This window comes from Chaetodon trifascialis, chromosome 12 (genome assembly GCF_039877785.1).
Source record: "Chaetodon trifascialis isolate fChaTrf1 chromosome 12, fChaTrf1.hap1, whole genome shotgun sequence".
NCBI classification, from domain to species: Eukaryota; Metazoa; Chordata; class Actinopteri; order Chaetodontiformes; family Chaetodontidae; genus Chaetodon; species Chaetodon trifascialis.
Window position 1 is genome coordinate 8,962,121 of NC_092067.1, and position 14,529 is coordinate 8,976,649.

General features: G+C 42.4%; 1 protein-coding gene across 3 annotated transcripts in view; it reads left to right on the forward strand.

The window, feature by feature from the left end:
• Nucleotides 1-13,396, forward strand: part of fgf14 (fibroblast growth factor 14) — a 93,443-nt gene extending 80,047 nt beyond the window's left edge. For 2 of the 3 annotated variants that reach the window (XM_070975304.1, XM_070975303.1), the window contains exons 4-5: nucleotides 11,025-11,223; nucleotides 12,567-13,396. In XM_070975304.1, the coding sequence (XP_070831405.1) occupies nucleotides 11,025-11,223; nucleotides 12,567-12,709 (342 nt within the window). In that variant the 3' untranslated portion in view covers nucleotides 12,710-13,396. The remainder of the gene's footprint in view (nucleotides 1-11,024; nucleotides 11,224-12,566) is intronic. The other variant, XM_070975305.1, reaches the window with a different exon arrangement.
• The last annotated feature ends 1,133 nt before the right edge of the window (nucleotides 13,397-14,529 follow it).

The window sequence follows — 14,529 nt, forward strand, 5'->3', positions numbered from 1 at the left end:
TTGTTGTTGTTGTTGTTGTTGTTGTTGTTGTTGTTGTTTTGCAACAGAAAACACCACAACTTCAGGACACAGACACACAAAAAAATGTACAGTGATGCTGCCTCCATTGTGACTGACATGCTATCAAGCAGCTTCAGATCATCATCAGTTTTTTGCTGGCGAAGCCTAAAGAAATAGTTTTGTCTTCATTGCTTAGCTACGTATATTATCCACTGATGGTTTATTCTTGATACTATTTAGCGTCAAGGAATGACCCATAAAGAGGAATTCTGGAGGGTTACAGCTGTTTTATCATGGCTCAAAGCTCAGAAGGACTTCTGTGTCAAGCCCATAGGGTTGCAGGTTCAAGTCTCATTCAAGCTGTTCTCTGTAGCTTGATCGAAGTGTGGGTGTGTGCGAGAAGGATGGGATCCCTTCTGCTGCGACAAAAAAGCCTTCAATGTTCTGCCTGCCTGCAGGTGTAATAGCTACACTCCTCTCTTTTCCTCCACAAGAATCCGTCTTCCTTTTCTATTTCCACCCATGAAATGAAAGTAACATTTTATCAAGCTTCACCCCTGGAGTTGTAAAAATCAATACAGTGAAGGCTCTTACAGAAAGGTTGTAAATCATGAAAATGCAGTCTCTTAAATAAGAGCTAATCCTCTCTCCACTGTGTCTATGTGGTTCTTCACACTGTGAATCAAGCAACACAGCAGCTACTGCCAGAGTGCTAAAAACTGAAAGTTCAGGGAGTGTGCTTGCATGTACATTGTGTGTTAAACTGCCAATACGTCATCCATCTGAGAGTGGCACTTTTCCTAATTGTGCAAAACAGTCAAACATTTTATTCTGTAGTTAATCAGGCATCTGTGCGTGACACTGCATTCTCTTTGTGTGGAAATCGTATCTCACTCCTTTAGCAAGAATAGCTCTGACTTCTACCTGTAAACGTTTGTACTCTACAATCCTGTGCTTACTGTATTTACACCACGGCTTCTCCGCAGAGGCCAGTAGGTCAGAAGAAGTTACTGTGGGATACGCCCACATACACAACGCTGCCTGCTATAAAAGCTATTCATGTTAGAAACATGTACATGCACACAGGAAAAGGAGGCTCATGACTGTGAGGTAAAAACACAAGCAGGCGTTGAATATCTGCACTTTTAATCCTCATCGCACACATTTTCCTTTGTGTTAAGTAACATGCAGTATGTGTGTCCAGCAAAGTTTTGTACATATCCCTACCGCGCAACATTTGTTTGCTACAGCTGAAGTACTGACTGCGTTCAGTTTCCCCCAGATCCAATATGGCAGCTGACGAGGAGGCCGGCTGCTTCCATGCTTCCTTTCTGGCTGACTGGTTGAATTGCTCAGCCTTCCAGCTGTAGCCATGCCACATTTTATCCTCACAGAGAGACAGACTGTTGGGGAATCCTCTGCTGTCTTCCCCCTCATGCACAGACACTCAGGCTGAGTGCTCTGGCTGCTTGTCAACAAGGTTTCAGAAGAGATAGGCACTGTGAAATGGCCTTTCTACAGTCAAATTTCAAAAATACCAAAGGGAAAGCAAGACTCTCTGGAACCGAATCCCTCGATCCTGTAATATATTAAAGCAGGCGCTTTGAAGAAATCACAGCTTTAATCTCAGTTTTTAGAGCCGTTCAGGTCTTCAGATTTGCAGTTCAAACATCTGGCTTTATTTGCATCTCTTCACACACACGGGGTAGCAACTGTGTGATATCATGTCGCTAACTGTCCAGAATGCCAATTAATAGCTACATCTACTTGTGTTATCATGCACTGCACTACAACCACTGTCAGTTAATGATAGCCTCATCCATTGAATAGTGTTGACAAGTTGTATATCCTTAATTAAAAATCATTTATAACATTTTTGCTGCTCTTTTTTTCAAAGCATGATCTACAGGCTTAGAATTTTGATTATTATTATTGTTTTTACAAAAGCTTTGACACCCTGAATAGTCCAGGCCCCCCTCACCTCCAACAGCGTACCTGGTATCAATTAAACCATAAAAATTTGTGTGTTTTGTATTTGTGACAAAATTTCATGCCACAACTGGCACCAAAATTCCGCTGCACTGAATTTCATCTGCCTGAACACAACCTCGGCTGTGCGGTTCCTCCCACTCAGAGCAAGGTGACAGTTTAGATCCACGAAATAGGCCAAAAGATGAGAGGGCAAAAAATGCAGGTGTGCCTGACAAAAATGGCATTGCACCTGTGTTTGCTCTGCCTCTGCTTCTGTGAAAACAGAACACTTTGTCTGTCAGCCAGATGAGGGAATTATTTGTAGTCACACTGCGAAAATTCTGTCGCAAGGACATTTCAGCTCTTGCCTACTGGAAAGCACAAGAGGGAGAGTACGCTAAAACCCCGAAGACAGCTGTGAAAAATGATTTCATAGCTCAGGAGAGCAGGACTTCCCTGACCCATCAGGTGATCCTGGGATGAGATGTGGAGTTATCTTTGAAAGCAGGGGCCATTTATAAGCCAATACGTCACATTATGCATGTTTGTGTGTGTGCTTTGTTTTGACCAGGCAGTTCATACATTCTTGCCTCAGTCGTGTGCCTTCACATACACACAAGCATATCCTGATATCATCATTTAAATTTGAAGTTGGTATTTTTGTGTTTCTTGCTGGCAACAAATCCCATGAAAAGACCACAACCAACATGAAGAACACTGAGACTCATTCAGCCTAAAGCCCATCCATTCCTACTGTAATGTACCTAGTAGGGTAACTGGTATGTTTTAAATAGTTTGGACAACAATGGGGTCAGCTGCACAGAGGAATGAGAAATATTAGGCTTTGGACACAGATCATATGTTAGTTGAATCAATTCCTTCATTGGTTTTGTTCTTTTCATGGCTGAGCAATATGAATAGATCTAACAGCCAATCACACAGCAGAAATAAGTGTGACAGCAACCAGTCAGTCTGCAGTATTTGGCCTGAACGTCAAAGTACACACCCATTTCCTACTGCACAGCATTGTTTTAGTAGGTCGAGAAAGTGGATGTTAACATGGATGTCCTCTGGAAAAGAAGAAAAATACTGAGATGAACCGAGGGGCACAAAAGCAACTTTTGCCTTGCTGCCTCTGCTGTGTCGCTGCCGGTCTGCACGAGGGCAGGGCTGAGCTCCTCACACACAGGCGGTGGACAGCAGCGTAACTTCAGAGCAGAGCTCACAGTCGAGGGAGTGAAGCAGACTGTAGCTTATTTTACTGGAGTCAATGATGACAATGCTCATCATCCATAAGTGCAACAAAATCAAAATCATCAAATTATCAAACATGGCAAACTTGCAGAAATGTTAAGTCTTCGTCACTCTGCCCTGCAGTAACATGCTGCCCCTTTTTATCCACACAGCCCTGTTTTTCACAGCCATACTTTACAATGAAGTGCTGAAAGTGAATTGGGTTTGTCCTTCAAAGATGATGAAATTGTTGACAAAAAAGGTAGGACAGTGTCAGTTATATGGAACTGGTTTCAATATCTCAAAAGCAGAGTACAGATTAAGACAGTGGGCAAAATATACCAACCAAGACAGGAAACGCAACAAATCTTTACCATCACCTGAGAAGGTACCACACTGTTATTTTAATAAGTCATAAGGCAAGCTCACTTGTATTGTTTTAAGACAGATAAAGCATGTTTGCAACGTTAAAGGTCATTAATTCTAATCTGTTTACACAGTTAAATGTTTATATTATGTTTTACTATTTTTATGCTCACAAACTTTATTCTAAAGTTAAATAATGAATCCTCTGGTTCCTTCAGACCTCCGTCATGATCAGGGTACTTCTCAGCATTATCAAAATAGAGTATATGTCATGATAAATATCAATATCAGGAAAAAATGATTATGATCATAATTTTTGTGTGCTATTAGTAGAACCCTTCAGCCAGTAAACTAGGGAGAGGCCTGGATTTCTCTATCAACAACAACAGTAACAAAAATAGCCCCAGAAGCTTGACTAACAATGAAAAACAGCCACCGGTGCCATGAAAAATAAAACATCTGAATCAAAAGACCAACACATCACATATTAACACTCACTCACTAACATATTGTAGGTGCTTCAGTTTGGTGACGCAAGATGCCGAGACAACAAAAGAGATGAGCTGCTCTCTGCTCACCTGCTGCAGTCCATTCATACGGCTGAAGGCTCGCTAGAGCTGAGACAAGGAAGATGTTTAAGTGCAAAGTAGCAAGGGAGCGAGTCACCGACAAGTGAATCTACAAGGAGAAGACATGCACTTCCTCTTTCAAAAAAAGAAAAAAACTAGGACGCTGTTCCTGAGGGTGTAAACAACACAAACAGAGCAGAGACAGAAACACAGAGAGGAGAAACAACTCCATACCTGCAGACAGCTCTCGCATTTTTCTCTCTATACGTTCGCTGCAGCTCCGTCCTACAATGACTGTCTATTTATTTCTGTCTGTGTGTGCCCGGACTTGCAGAAGTGTGCAAGTGCACTTCAATAAATTAGAGTGTGTGTGTGTGTGTGTGTGTGTGTGTGTGTGTGTGTGTGTGTGTGTGTGTGTGTGTGTGTGTGTGTGTGTGTGTGTGTGGTTGTGTGACATGTCTGATGTATGCTCGTCAGCTTGTTGCACAGGGCAGACTGCTGGCTCAACTGACAAGAGATGACGAGCCAATCTAGCAAAAATCTGGCTGCCTTGACACCAGTCTGGCACCAATTTACGGATCAACAGCGGCAGAGTGGACAAACGCACACATGCATACCAACTCTCTCACACACACACACACACACACACACACACACACACACACACACACACACACACACACACACACACACACACACACCGTGAAGTACTTGAAGCCACACTGGGTTCGGCGTGGGTGGTTGTGCTTTGTTTGAGTCTTTGCTCCTGCAATGCCATGTTTTTTTATTTAGTATGAGCAAAGCTTTTTCTTCTCCTGCAGACATTAACGTGTTCCTCAATGATTTATTCCAAAAGCTCACGATGTTTGCCACTTTCCATGCTTAGCTTTCTGTCTGCGTGTGTGTGTGCATGTGTGTGTGTGTAAAGTGTGCCAGGGGAGCTGTGCTGGGGCAGTGTTAAAGGGTCTCTGCCTTCAGGGAAACTTTATTGAACACTTAAGTGCTTTTGGTGGCCAAACACCTTAAAAGTGCTTTCTGTCAGCCTTTCAGTAAAATGTATATTGTTCCTCACCTGCGTTAAAAGGAAGTATTGCAGCAGCATGTTAAGGTCTGTTATGTTAAAGTCATATTTGACCATGTAAGTTTGCAGTAAGGCTTTCTGTTTTCTGGCTGCAGAGATGAAGGTTTTTGTTATCTATCTACTTCAGTGAATAAAGAAATTAAAGATCTGTGTCTGCAGAGAACAGAAGGGAATGAAAAATCTTTTTCTTTTTATCTCCAGGTAACATGCAGATAGAATAATCTGAGGCTTTAAAACGAGTATGCATTAGTAAAAAAAATAATTCTGAGGTTCTTTATTAATCTCTTCTGTTGTATTAACACTGTCAGCACTAACAGCAACAATTAACTTAAAGTCTTGATATATAAAAGACAAAATGAACGATTCATAAGCAAAATTTAAACCTGCTTTTCTCCAAGTCTTCGCCTGTGAATTGCAGATGTCTTCGTCAGTTGCAGCTAATAATGTGCTCGAATCTGATGCAAAGCATGACAACATGCAGACATTTTTTTTTTTGCTGTCTGCAGATCCAAGCGTCTGTGAAGACGAAGAGCAAAGTCAGGAAATATTCCCTTGCCATTGTGACTTTGAGGCTCAGCCAGGAAGTCGCATTGATCATATTTTGACTTCTGTCCTCTGTTTTGATTCTGTCATATCCAACTCTGCAGTCTGTCAAAAGCTTCTTTTTTTTTTCATGAAAACATATCATCACTGCTGAATATTTAATGCGGGTTTCTGATTGTGAGTGTTCTCAGACCTTCAATTTATTGTCACATGCCTGTAAATAGAAGCAAAAATGTCTACTTTTTCATGTCTTTTTGTTATAATCTGATGAGAGCACATCCTTCCAGTCTTTTCATGTGTATTCAGATAATTTAAGATTAAAAAAAAAAACAGAAATGCACACCTGTGTTCACAGTTCATCCAGCTGTTTAGCTTTGACTCTGCTCATTTGGTCCCTGTCTCCTCTTCCTCCTCTGAGTTTGATAATCAGACAGGTCTGCTGAAGCCCCCATTGTCTGCACACACTGTCGACGTGACTCTTATACATATGAGAGCGGCTTAGCATTGTGAATGCAGCTCAGCTTTCTGGAGGTTGACCTTTTTCCATGGATTAATAGGTTTTGTGCTGGTAGCATTAATAAACAATTTCTTCGTTTCCACAGTGGGGTAGTGAGCAGTCACTCTGCATATTAATGTGCGTCCCCCTCCCCGTACGAGCCTCCTCTCACCTACTTTTAGGCGGTCATACTCGGCAATCACGACCCGTTTTGTGATTTTTTCCGAAGGATATTTGAATCAGAGTGAGTCTCCCTGCTCTCTTGTCTTTAATACCTATTCTTCTCTTCTTCAGGGCTTTTTATTTTAAACTCCCACTCTCTCCATCTGTCTGTATCCATTTACCTCTTTTCTTTATTTTTCCATTTATCCTTCTTTATTTTTCTGAAGAAACTGTATTCCTCTGAGGATCTGCCCCTTCCCCTCAACCACCCTCCCTCCTCTCTCTGAGTCAATCTCTTCGCCTTTTTTCACTGTGCCTTCATTTGACTGTTCATCTCTCCTTTATTTCTGTCGCCGTCCTTTCGCTTTGGTGACGGGGGCTGATTATGTGGGGCTGAGCAGTCTTTGCCCCTCACGCTGTCTGTGGCCAAGGTCAATTATGGCCTTCCCTTTCAGAGCAGGGAGCCACTGATGTGGAGCGCCAGGCGGAGAGATTGAGTGGGAAGAAAATCAACCGTTTGGTGCCTCAAAAATGATTCGATTTGCCACCGGTGTGAAAGTGTGCACAGTGTTCCAATCTCACTCTCCTTTCTCTTCTTCAATGTCACCCATATTTTTTCAGAATATTAGTTTGATGTTGGGTAGAATTATACAGCAAACAACCCTGAATCTAAAGGTGATACTGCCACAAACTTTTCTCAGTGGTTTCAACTGCCTTTGAAATGGTCCTGTAATGAGCTCCTCTTCCTGATGACATAATGCACGTGTGCTGCCATTGTGCACTGTCACATGAACAGATTCAGCAGATCAGCATATGTGTGACATCAGACATTTACTGTTTGGGATGTCCAGTTGTTCCTGAGATACAATCAACTTACTAAGTTATTATGACAAATGTGTTAGCCGACAGTCATCTATGCATACATCTAGGGCATAAGGTGCAATACTAGTGTTCATTTGGTGCACAGTCAAACCAAAACAGTGAAGCTGTGGCCTGTAAAACCAAATCAGTGAGCTGAAAGAGGCTAAAACTTATGGGCCGTGTCACTTTGACTGACTCCTTCACATAAACTGTCATTTGATCCTGTGTTTAATGAAAATGTGTATATTATTATTATTATTATTATTATTATTATTATTATTATTATTATTTAACCAGGAAGTCCCATTGAGATTCAGAATCTCTTTTACAAGAGAGACCTGGCCAAGGTAGCAGCCATATTAGTCCATCTTAAAGTAATGGATATTATATACTAATGATTTTTTATAATATAAATGTAATAATGCAGAGAACAGTGAATGAGCTCAATGATGTGAGGAGAATATTTGGTTGTCCATACACTCTTTCTGGGCATCCACATACTTTTTTGCCATCCGGCTTATAGCCAAAGAAGTCAAAGTCAAAGAAATGATTGTATAACTTAGATTATCAGCAATTTCTGGCATGTGAGTGAAATGTCGCCGATCACAAATGAGGACTAACGACTAAACTGTGACTGCGGCAAAACAAAGAAGAACATGATAAAAGCGCATCTTGTCATTGACATTTGACACACTTGCAATGCAATCAACAAGCGATGTGAAGTCGGCTGCCTTCGCTGCTCTGATCTTCCAATCAAACTGACTATGGTGACTGGCAGTGTTAAATTTTTGTTCGGCGTCAAGCATCAGTCCACAAACAAACCACCTCCACTCGCTCTGCCTCCGTAAACAAAGACAGACTTTTTGTGCGCCTATGTGAAGGCGTTTGATTAGCCACAATTATGGCCTTGGCACCGGCTTGTATGATTACTTTGACTCGAGGCTGTTTTTGTTATGTGCCGTTTAAGTAATCAGTGCTGGGCGAAACCTGGACCGCCATCGAAATGTTGTGTCTAATTACAGCAGCCAACCAACCTGCGCTGCGTCTCACCTGACGAGGAAGAAGTAGAATTAATTACCTAATTGAAGCAACTCAGGGAAGCATGAAGGTAAAACTGTTTGCTTTCTAATCGGCTCAGCAGCAGACTCTGCTTCAGCATGAGAAGAGCATGCTGAAACATCCTTTCAGAGAACAAAGGTTATTTGGTGTAACAAATGAAGCAGTGCATTGAGGACATTTGTTCTGTGTTGTTGGCTAGAAATCACTCAGGTGGGTGTTTTTCTGAATCTTATGTGTTAGGTTGTATATGCTGTGTGTACAGAGTGCCATACTGTATACAATTCTGTCACCTGCCGGTCAGGACACAGACTTCTCTTTCTGACAACTTGGACATAATAAGCAGCTGTTTGATAAACTGCTGCTTGCCGCTGACACACAATAAATCTTGATGTGCGTCAAAATGAACAACGATGGGCTCGAGCCTGTGCATCGACCAGAGGGATTGTTTATTTATTTGACATTAAACATGCCAGACGGCCTCGTGCTCAGGGTTTTATCATGTAATGCTGAGCTTTTATTGCTTCAGCCTGCAGTGTGTATCGTTGGATTCTTCTGCTCAGCTGCTGTGACAGACACAGAATTAATAGGTTTGATCCTAATCCCTACATTTACCACTAGAGTAGTCTGAAGTTAATTCTCTTGTGTTGTGTAATGTAATCGCTGGCGAGACAGGCCAACATCATGATGTAGGCTTTCCCAATGCATATCTCACAGAGTTTTGACTGATTTTCACTGTAATTGCAATGTGAGTTTTTTACCGTCTCAGTTGATGCTGCTGTTGCGCATCAAGCATTTGGGCCTTCTACTCAGAAATGCCCAGGAGTCCTCAATCAAGGGTGGAGAGGACACTTAAAATACAGCCAGGTGCTTCACAGGATCATTACGGTGATCCCGAGTGGCTCTCTGCTGCTTCCTGCTCCTCTGCTTTCAGATGAATACTGTCAGGAGGATAAGCTCTGACAGGAGTAATTCAACAAAGGGCTAATTACATCATAATTGGGGTACAGTGCGTCATGTGTTCAAAACTGAGCATTCAGCCCATAAATAATGTCCTGTGCAGCTACAGTGTAAGACGGCCTGACTAAAGTGGCTATAAAATCAAAGTCTGGCGAAACTTGAAAATGTTTGAGACATTTACTGAGAGCTGTTATTGAGAATTGAAATAACATGAAAGAGATGGCAATGTTGGTCGGTCATACAGACGTTTGTGGTGCCCAGAGGATGAATCCTATTGACTTTTCATCTAGTGCCACAAGAGTTTTTAGCTACCTGGTGAGATATCTTGACATCTAATAGATGGATTGGTACAGACATTTATGCCCCTCTCAGGATAAATTGTAACATCTCTGGGGATCCTTTAACTCTTCATCTGCCACATCATTAGGGCTACTTTCATTTATGACCAAATGCCTGCAAGACTAATGGCGTTCCCATCGGCCTCAGCTGGGCTTCATGTTTAATGCTAATTAGCAATTGTGAACATTATACCTGCTAAACATCCGGACGCCCTGTTTGATAAGACTGTGTGTGTTTGTTTATTTCACTTTAGCACAGAAAGTAATTTGTAGCATGTACATTGGAAGATGACTCTAGATAGGAACTACAGCATCTCAATTTTGAACATTTGTCAGGAAGAAAATAAGCTATTCCTTATTTTCAAGAATGTCCTTAAAGCCTCCAGACCCTGACATTGTGAAGCGCTGCGGTTCGGTGTGTGTCATGGGCTTTTATATATCCTCTCAGCAGTTCTTTGAGCCAGCTCAGTGTGAGTTGCCCAAAACAGATGTGGTGAAACTCTCCATTGTGATGAGTGCACTTTGATTAATACACCTCGATGAATGCCTTTATTTTTAGCCTGGCAGGGCGGTGGAAACGCTTTTTATTACCCTTCTGGTTGGAGATGAATGGGCAACGGCAGAGAGGGATGTGGTGCTTCGGTGTTCATTTGTCATTGCCAGATTGAGGTGTAAAGGATGGAGGAGTCACTTGATTAGCTCTATCATTATTCGTACAAAGTTCAGAAAGCAGTCGTAGACAAATTGCTAATAGAAGAAATAGTATTGGGGAGGAATGATTCCCTTTTGGTTTTACCAATTAGGAAAAAATTGAGGAACAAGCCAGGAGTGTCTGATGAGACATCTGGGAGGGGGCGGGGAGTGCTGATACTTCCAATGCTGAGGTGCTGAGGTCAATGCCAAACAATATATACTTTCTGCCGGGAACATGAGCTAATTGACTAAACGAGTGCTCCTACATCAGATGTCAAGGTTAAGGACAAGGAGAGAATGAGAGTTGCATTTCATCAGAGCAGGTCATTAGACTCGGCTTGAATCAGACCTGATTATAGCCAGATAGACTCTGCATCGCTCATCCTTTTCATGACAAGTGGAAGTATGAAATCCATTTCACCTGGCCAGGCACTTTTTGTGCCTGCCATAACATTATTCTACACATTGTGAGGGCGGGGTAAAGGTGGCATTTGTCCCAGGGACCTCCATAAAAGTTAAAATGTAAATTAGGAATCTGACAGCTGTTTCATTCTTATATAATATGGACCATGAATTATTAATTTGAGTCCACTGGAATGTCTTCCGCATGTAATATTCAAATGAAATCTCCGAGGTATTGTTTCGGTTTGAAAGACCCTGTTCTTATAATCTGTCTGGTGCTTGTGTCTCTGCAGGAACTCTTTACAGCGGAGTGCAAGTTCAAAGAGTCGGTGTTTGAAAACTACTATGTGATCTACTCGTCCATGTTGTACAGACAACAGGAGTCTGGGAGAGCTTGGTTCCTAGGGCTCAATAAAGAGGGCCAAGCCATGAAGGGGAACCGAGTGAAAAAAACAAAACCAGCTGCTCACTTCCTGCCCAAGCCATTAGAAGGTACGTACTGTGACAGACTCTCTGAGCGAGTGAGATCAAATCCTCGAAAACTTGTAGTGTTCCTCCATTACTACATGTGTGTGTATCCATCCACAGGTGAAAGTAGTCCCTGATAAATGCACTACTAATCCTGTTTGAGTCAATTCCTGAAAGCTTCATTGCCCACCTTTTTAGGGAAGGACTGACCCCTTTTAAAAATCATTGTTAGGAAGCAGTGGCCATGAGGGCTGAGAGCCACAGACGTGCTGCGGAGGTTGGAATGAACTGAGAGATGACCTCACACATTAGAGATTTATTGACATTTATCCCGAGTTTAATGCTTGAAATGGTCAGTTTACCCAAATCACAAAATAACAGTTTCTCTCAGTTTCACTTTTATGTGCAGACGTTCTGAGACAGCAGGACTGTCAGAGATGGATTTCTCATATTTTAGGCAAACAAAACCGAAGCCGAATCTGCTTGGGCAGGTTCCTCTTGTATTTTTTTAATAATTCAATGTTATGGGTGAGCTGACCTTTAAAATAAAGACGAAAGTCAGATGAAATAAACTGTAGAAAAACTGTTTAACAGCTATCTGTTTTGCTTTTACTTATTTAGAGGGACTCAAGGGGCGTAATTAGCATTTCACCCATTTTCTCTTCACTTTTTAGCCCCTGAAGCAGTTTTTGTTTTTCAGCTGTCAACATAGCAGAGACCTTGTTACTGTAAACGATGGCTTTTTGCAGGAGGAAACATAATGTTTAGGTGGAGGCATGAATGCATCTAAATGTATTTGAATCAGAAACTGGAAACAATGAGGCAGATGTCCCACACTATAAAACATGCTCCTGTCCTTAGCAATGGTGCAACTACGTGAAATATCTGTTGGGTGTATTTTTGTATTCATGTGCTGATTCAGTATTTTCTGCTGTAAGCATACAGTGTAGGAAGCAGCACCGCTCTGTAAGCGCAGTATGAAATGTTGATAGTCCGGCAGATGCCACCATCACTCTCGTCAGCCACCAGCCTGATTGCTTCCCGTCATTTAAACATGGAATCAAGCTGAAGTGTCCTGTCAAGACAGCAATACAGCTGTAGTCTAGTGGGCGTAAAGTGGAGGCTAATGAGACACTTTATGGCCTTTTGTTGAAAAGTATGTGCTTAGATTCAGAATTAGCCTTGAAGGAGACAGAAGCGAGTCAGGATGGCAGCGTGACGCTCACAGGCAAAGAATGTACCCGCTTTTTTTGTTCCATCTGTAAACCGCAGAATGTCTTTATTGCAGGTTTAGAGGGTTTTTCGTTGCTGCTAACAGCTTTTTCTCTTGTCTCTCTGCTTTCTGTCCCGATCGTTTGCTCCCCCAGTCGCCATGTACAGAGAGCCATCGTTGCATGATGTTGGAGAGACGGTGCCCAAGGCGGCTGTACCTCCTAGTAAAAGCACAAGTGAGCCGGCGGTGATGAACGGAGGTAAACCTGTCAGCAAGCCCGACAAGCCCACCACATAGCCACACACCTGACGAGTGGCCAGTGTGTGTGTGTGTGTGTGTGTGTGGAGGGGGGAGGCAAAGTGACGGAGGCAGGGCTTTTCCCCGACTAGACTCCAGACCCTCTGTGGATCAGATCCAGGCAAACCACCCTCCCTTCCTCTCTTCTCTTGCTCCTCCTCCCTCTCCCTCTGCCTCAGTCCTCCCTTTCTCCAGCTGTGTCCACATGGACGGGTGGATTCTGAGGCCGCTGAGTTTCTCCAGCGCAGGAAGGAAGAGGACCTCTTATCATGGAATGCCTTCAGATTCCTCTGAAACTGTGAGAATTCATGTGAATAACGCGTGTTTCACAGCCACACTCGTGGTACTTTGCTTGCTGACGGTTCATTCAAGAAACCCTCCCCCTCTCTATGATGCCCTGTTGCAGCAGAGTCCGTGTACCTTCAGATCTATTTTCTATACCACAGTTCACCAGCTATGTTCTGGGATAGAGACTGTATAGATAGAGTAAATATTTGGACTGTCGTCCTCTATTTTTTACGAGTATGTTCCCCTCTCCCTCTCTTTCTATCTCTAGTCACACACTTTTCTCTTTGTCAAGTAACCTAGAAAAGATAAAAACATTTTGCAAGGGGGTTGTGTGATTTTCTAAGAAACACATTCACACAGATGTGGCATAAAAAACGAACATATATATATATATATATATATATATAAAAAAACTATCCAAATTTTCTTCTTGCCTACAACACGCACACACACACACATACAAACACACACACACAGTTTGTGGGGGAAAAAAATCAGAGATGTTGCTTTTTACAGCTGATAAAAACACACTGGAGACTGGCAGATAACTCCTGCAATCATAGTTGATGAAGTGCTAATTACCGCCACTGCAATCAATGCGAGGAGCTCCCTACACACATAAACACAAACACATACGCACGCACACACATTTCTAAACAGATGTGTGTGTGGGTGGGAGAGCGCTGAAAGGAATGATGTATACATATCACTATCTAAGTCCCACCAGCGGTTCAGTCCGCCTTCTCTGGTAAATAGAAAACCTGAAGTCTATTTTTCTTTAATCTTATTTCGGAGCGTGGGCTCTAGGAATATCTCTAGGCCTTGTAGGCCTCTGTCCCTCACTCACTGACTTCTTTGGACTACGTGGCAAGGCTTGTGGCTTTGACCCAGATGGTCTATAACTGCAGCACTGGCAGCCATCTTAAGGCAGCGTCTACTTAAAGCCAGAAAACAACATGGCTGAAAACCAGTAGGCGACATTTATACTGGCTGCATCCCTATTTGGTTCAGCAAACTAAAGCATGGGCAAGGTTAATATTGTGTTCTCTCTTCTTGCAGCAGTTATACAAGAGATGGCTTGTATTGTAACATTTTCACTGTATAAATCTTAGGGAAAATGACTACTGAAAACTTTTTCAATGACTAGATATTATTATTATGATTATTATGATTATTATTATTATGAGAGGATTTGTCTCCTAGCTCAGCATGCAGAGTCCAGTACTGATCATCTTGGCCTATCACGTGCCTGTTTGGACCTTGATTCCCGGCATGCAAAAACAGGTTCCCAGTCCCCACTGGGCCAAAGGTGCCTCACCCACCCGATACATCCATGTAGAGGACACGTAGCATTATCCATCGAAAAACCACACTCAGATGTATTCATTCTGAAATGACCAAAGTCTTTTTTCATCCCAAGAAGAACTGATTCTTTCAAAAAGAAAACCAACCCTGATTCTCTCTCTCTGATTCTGATCCATCGAAGCTTTCACTGTGATAGCGTTTGTTCTGTTGGAAGAGAGTCAGCTCCG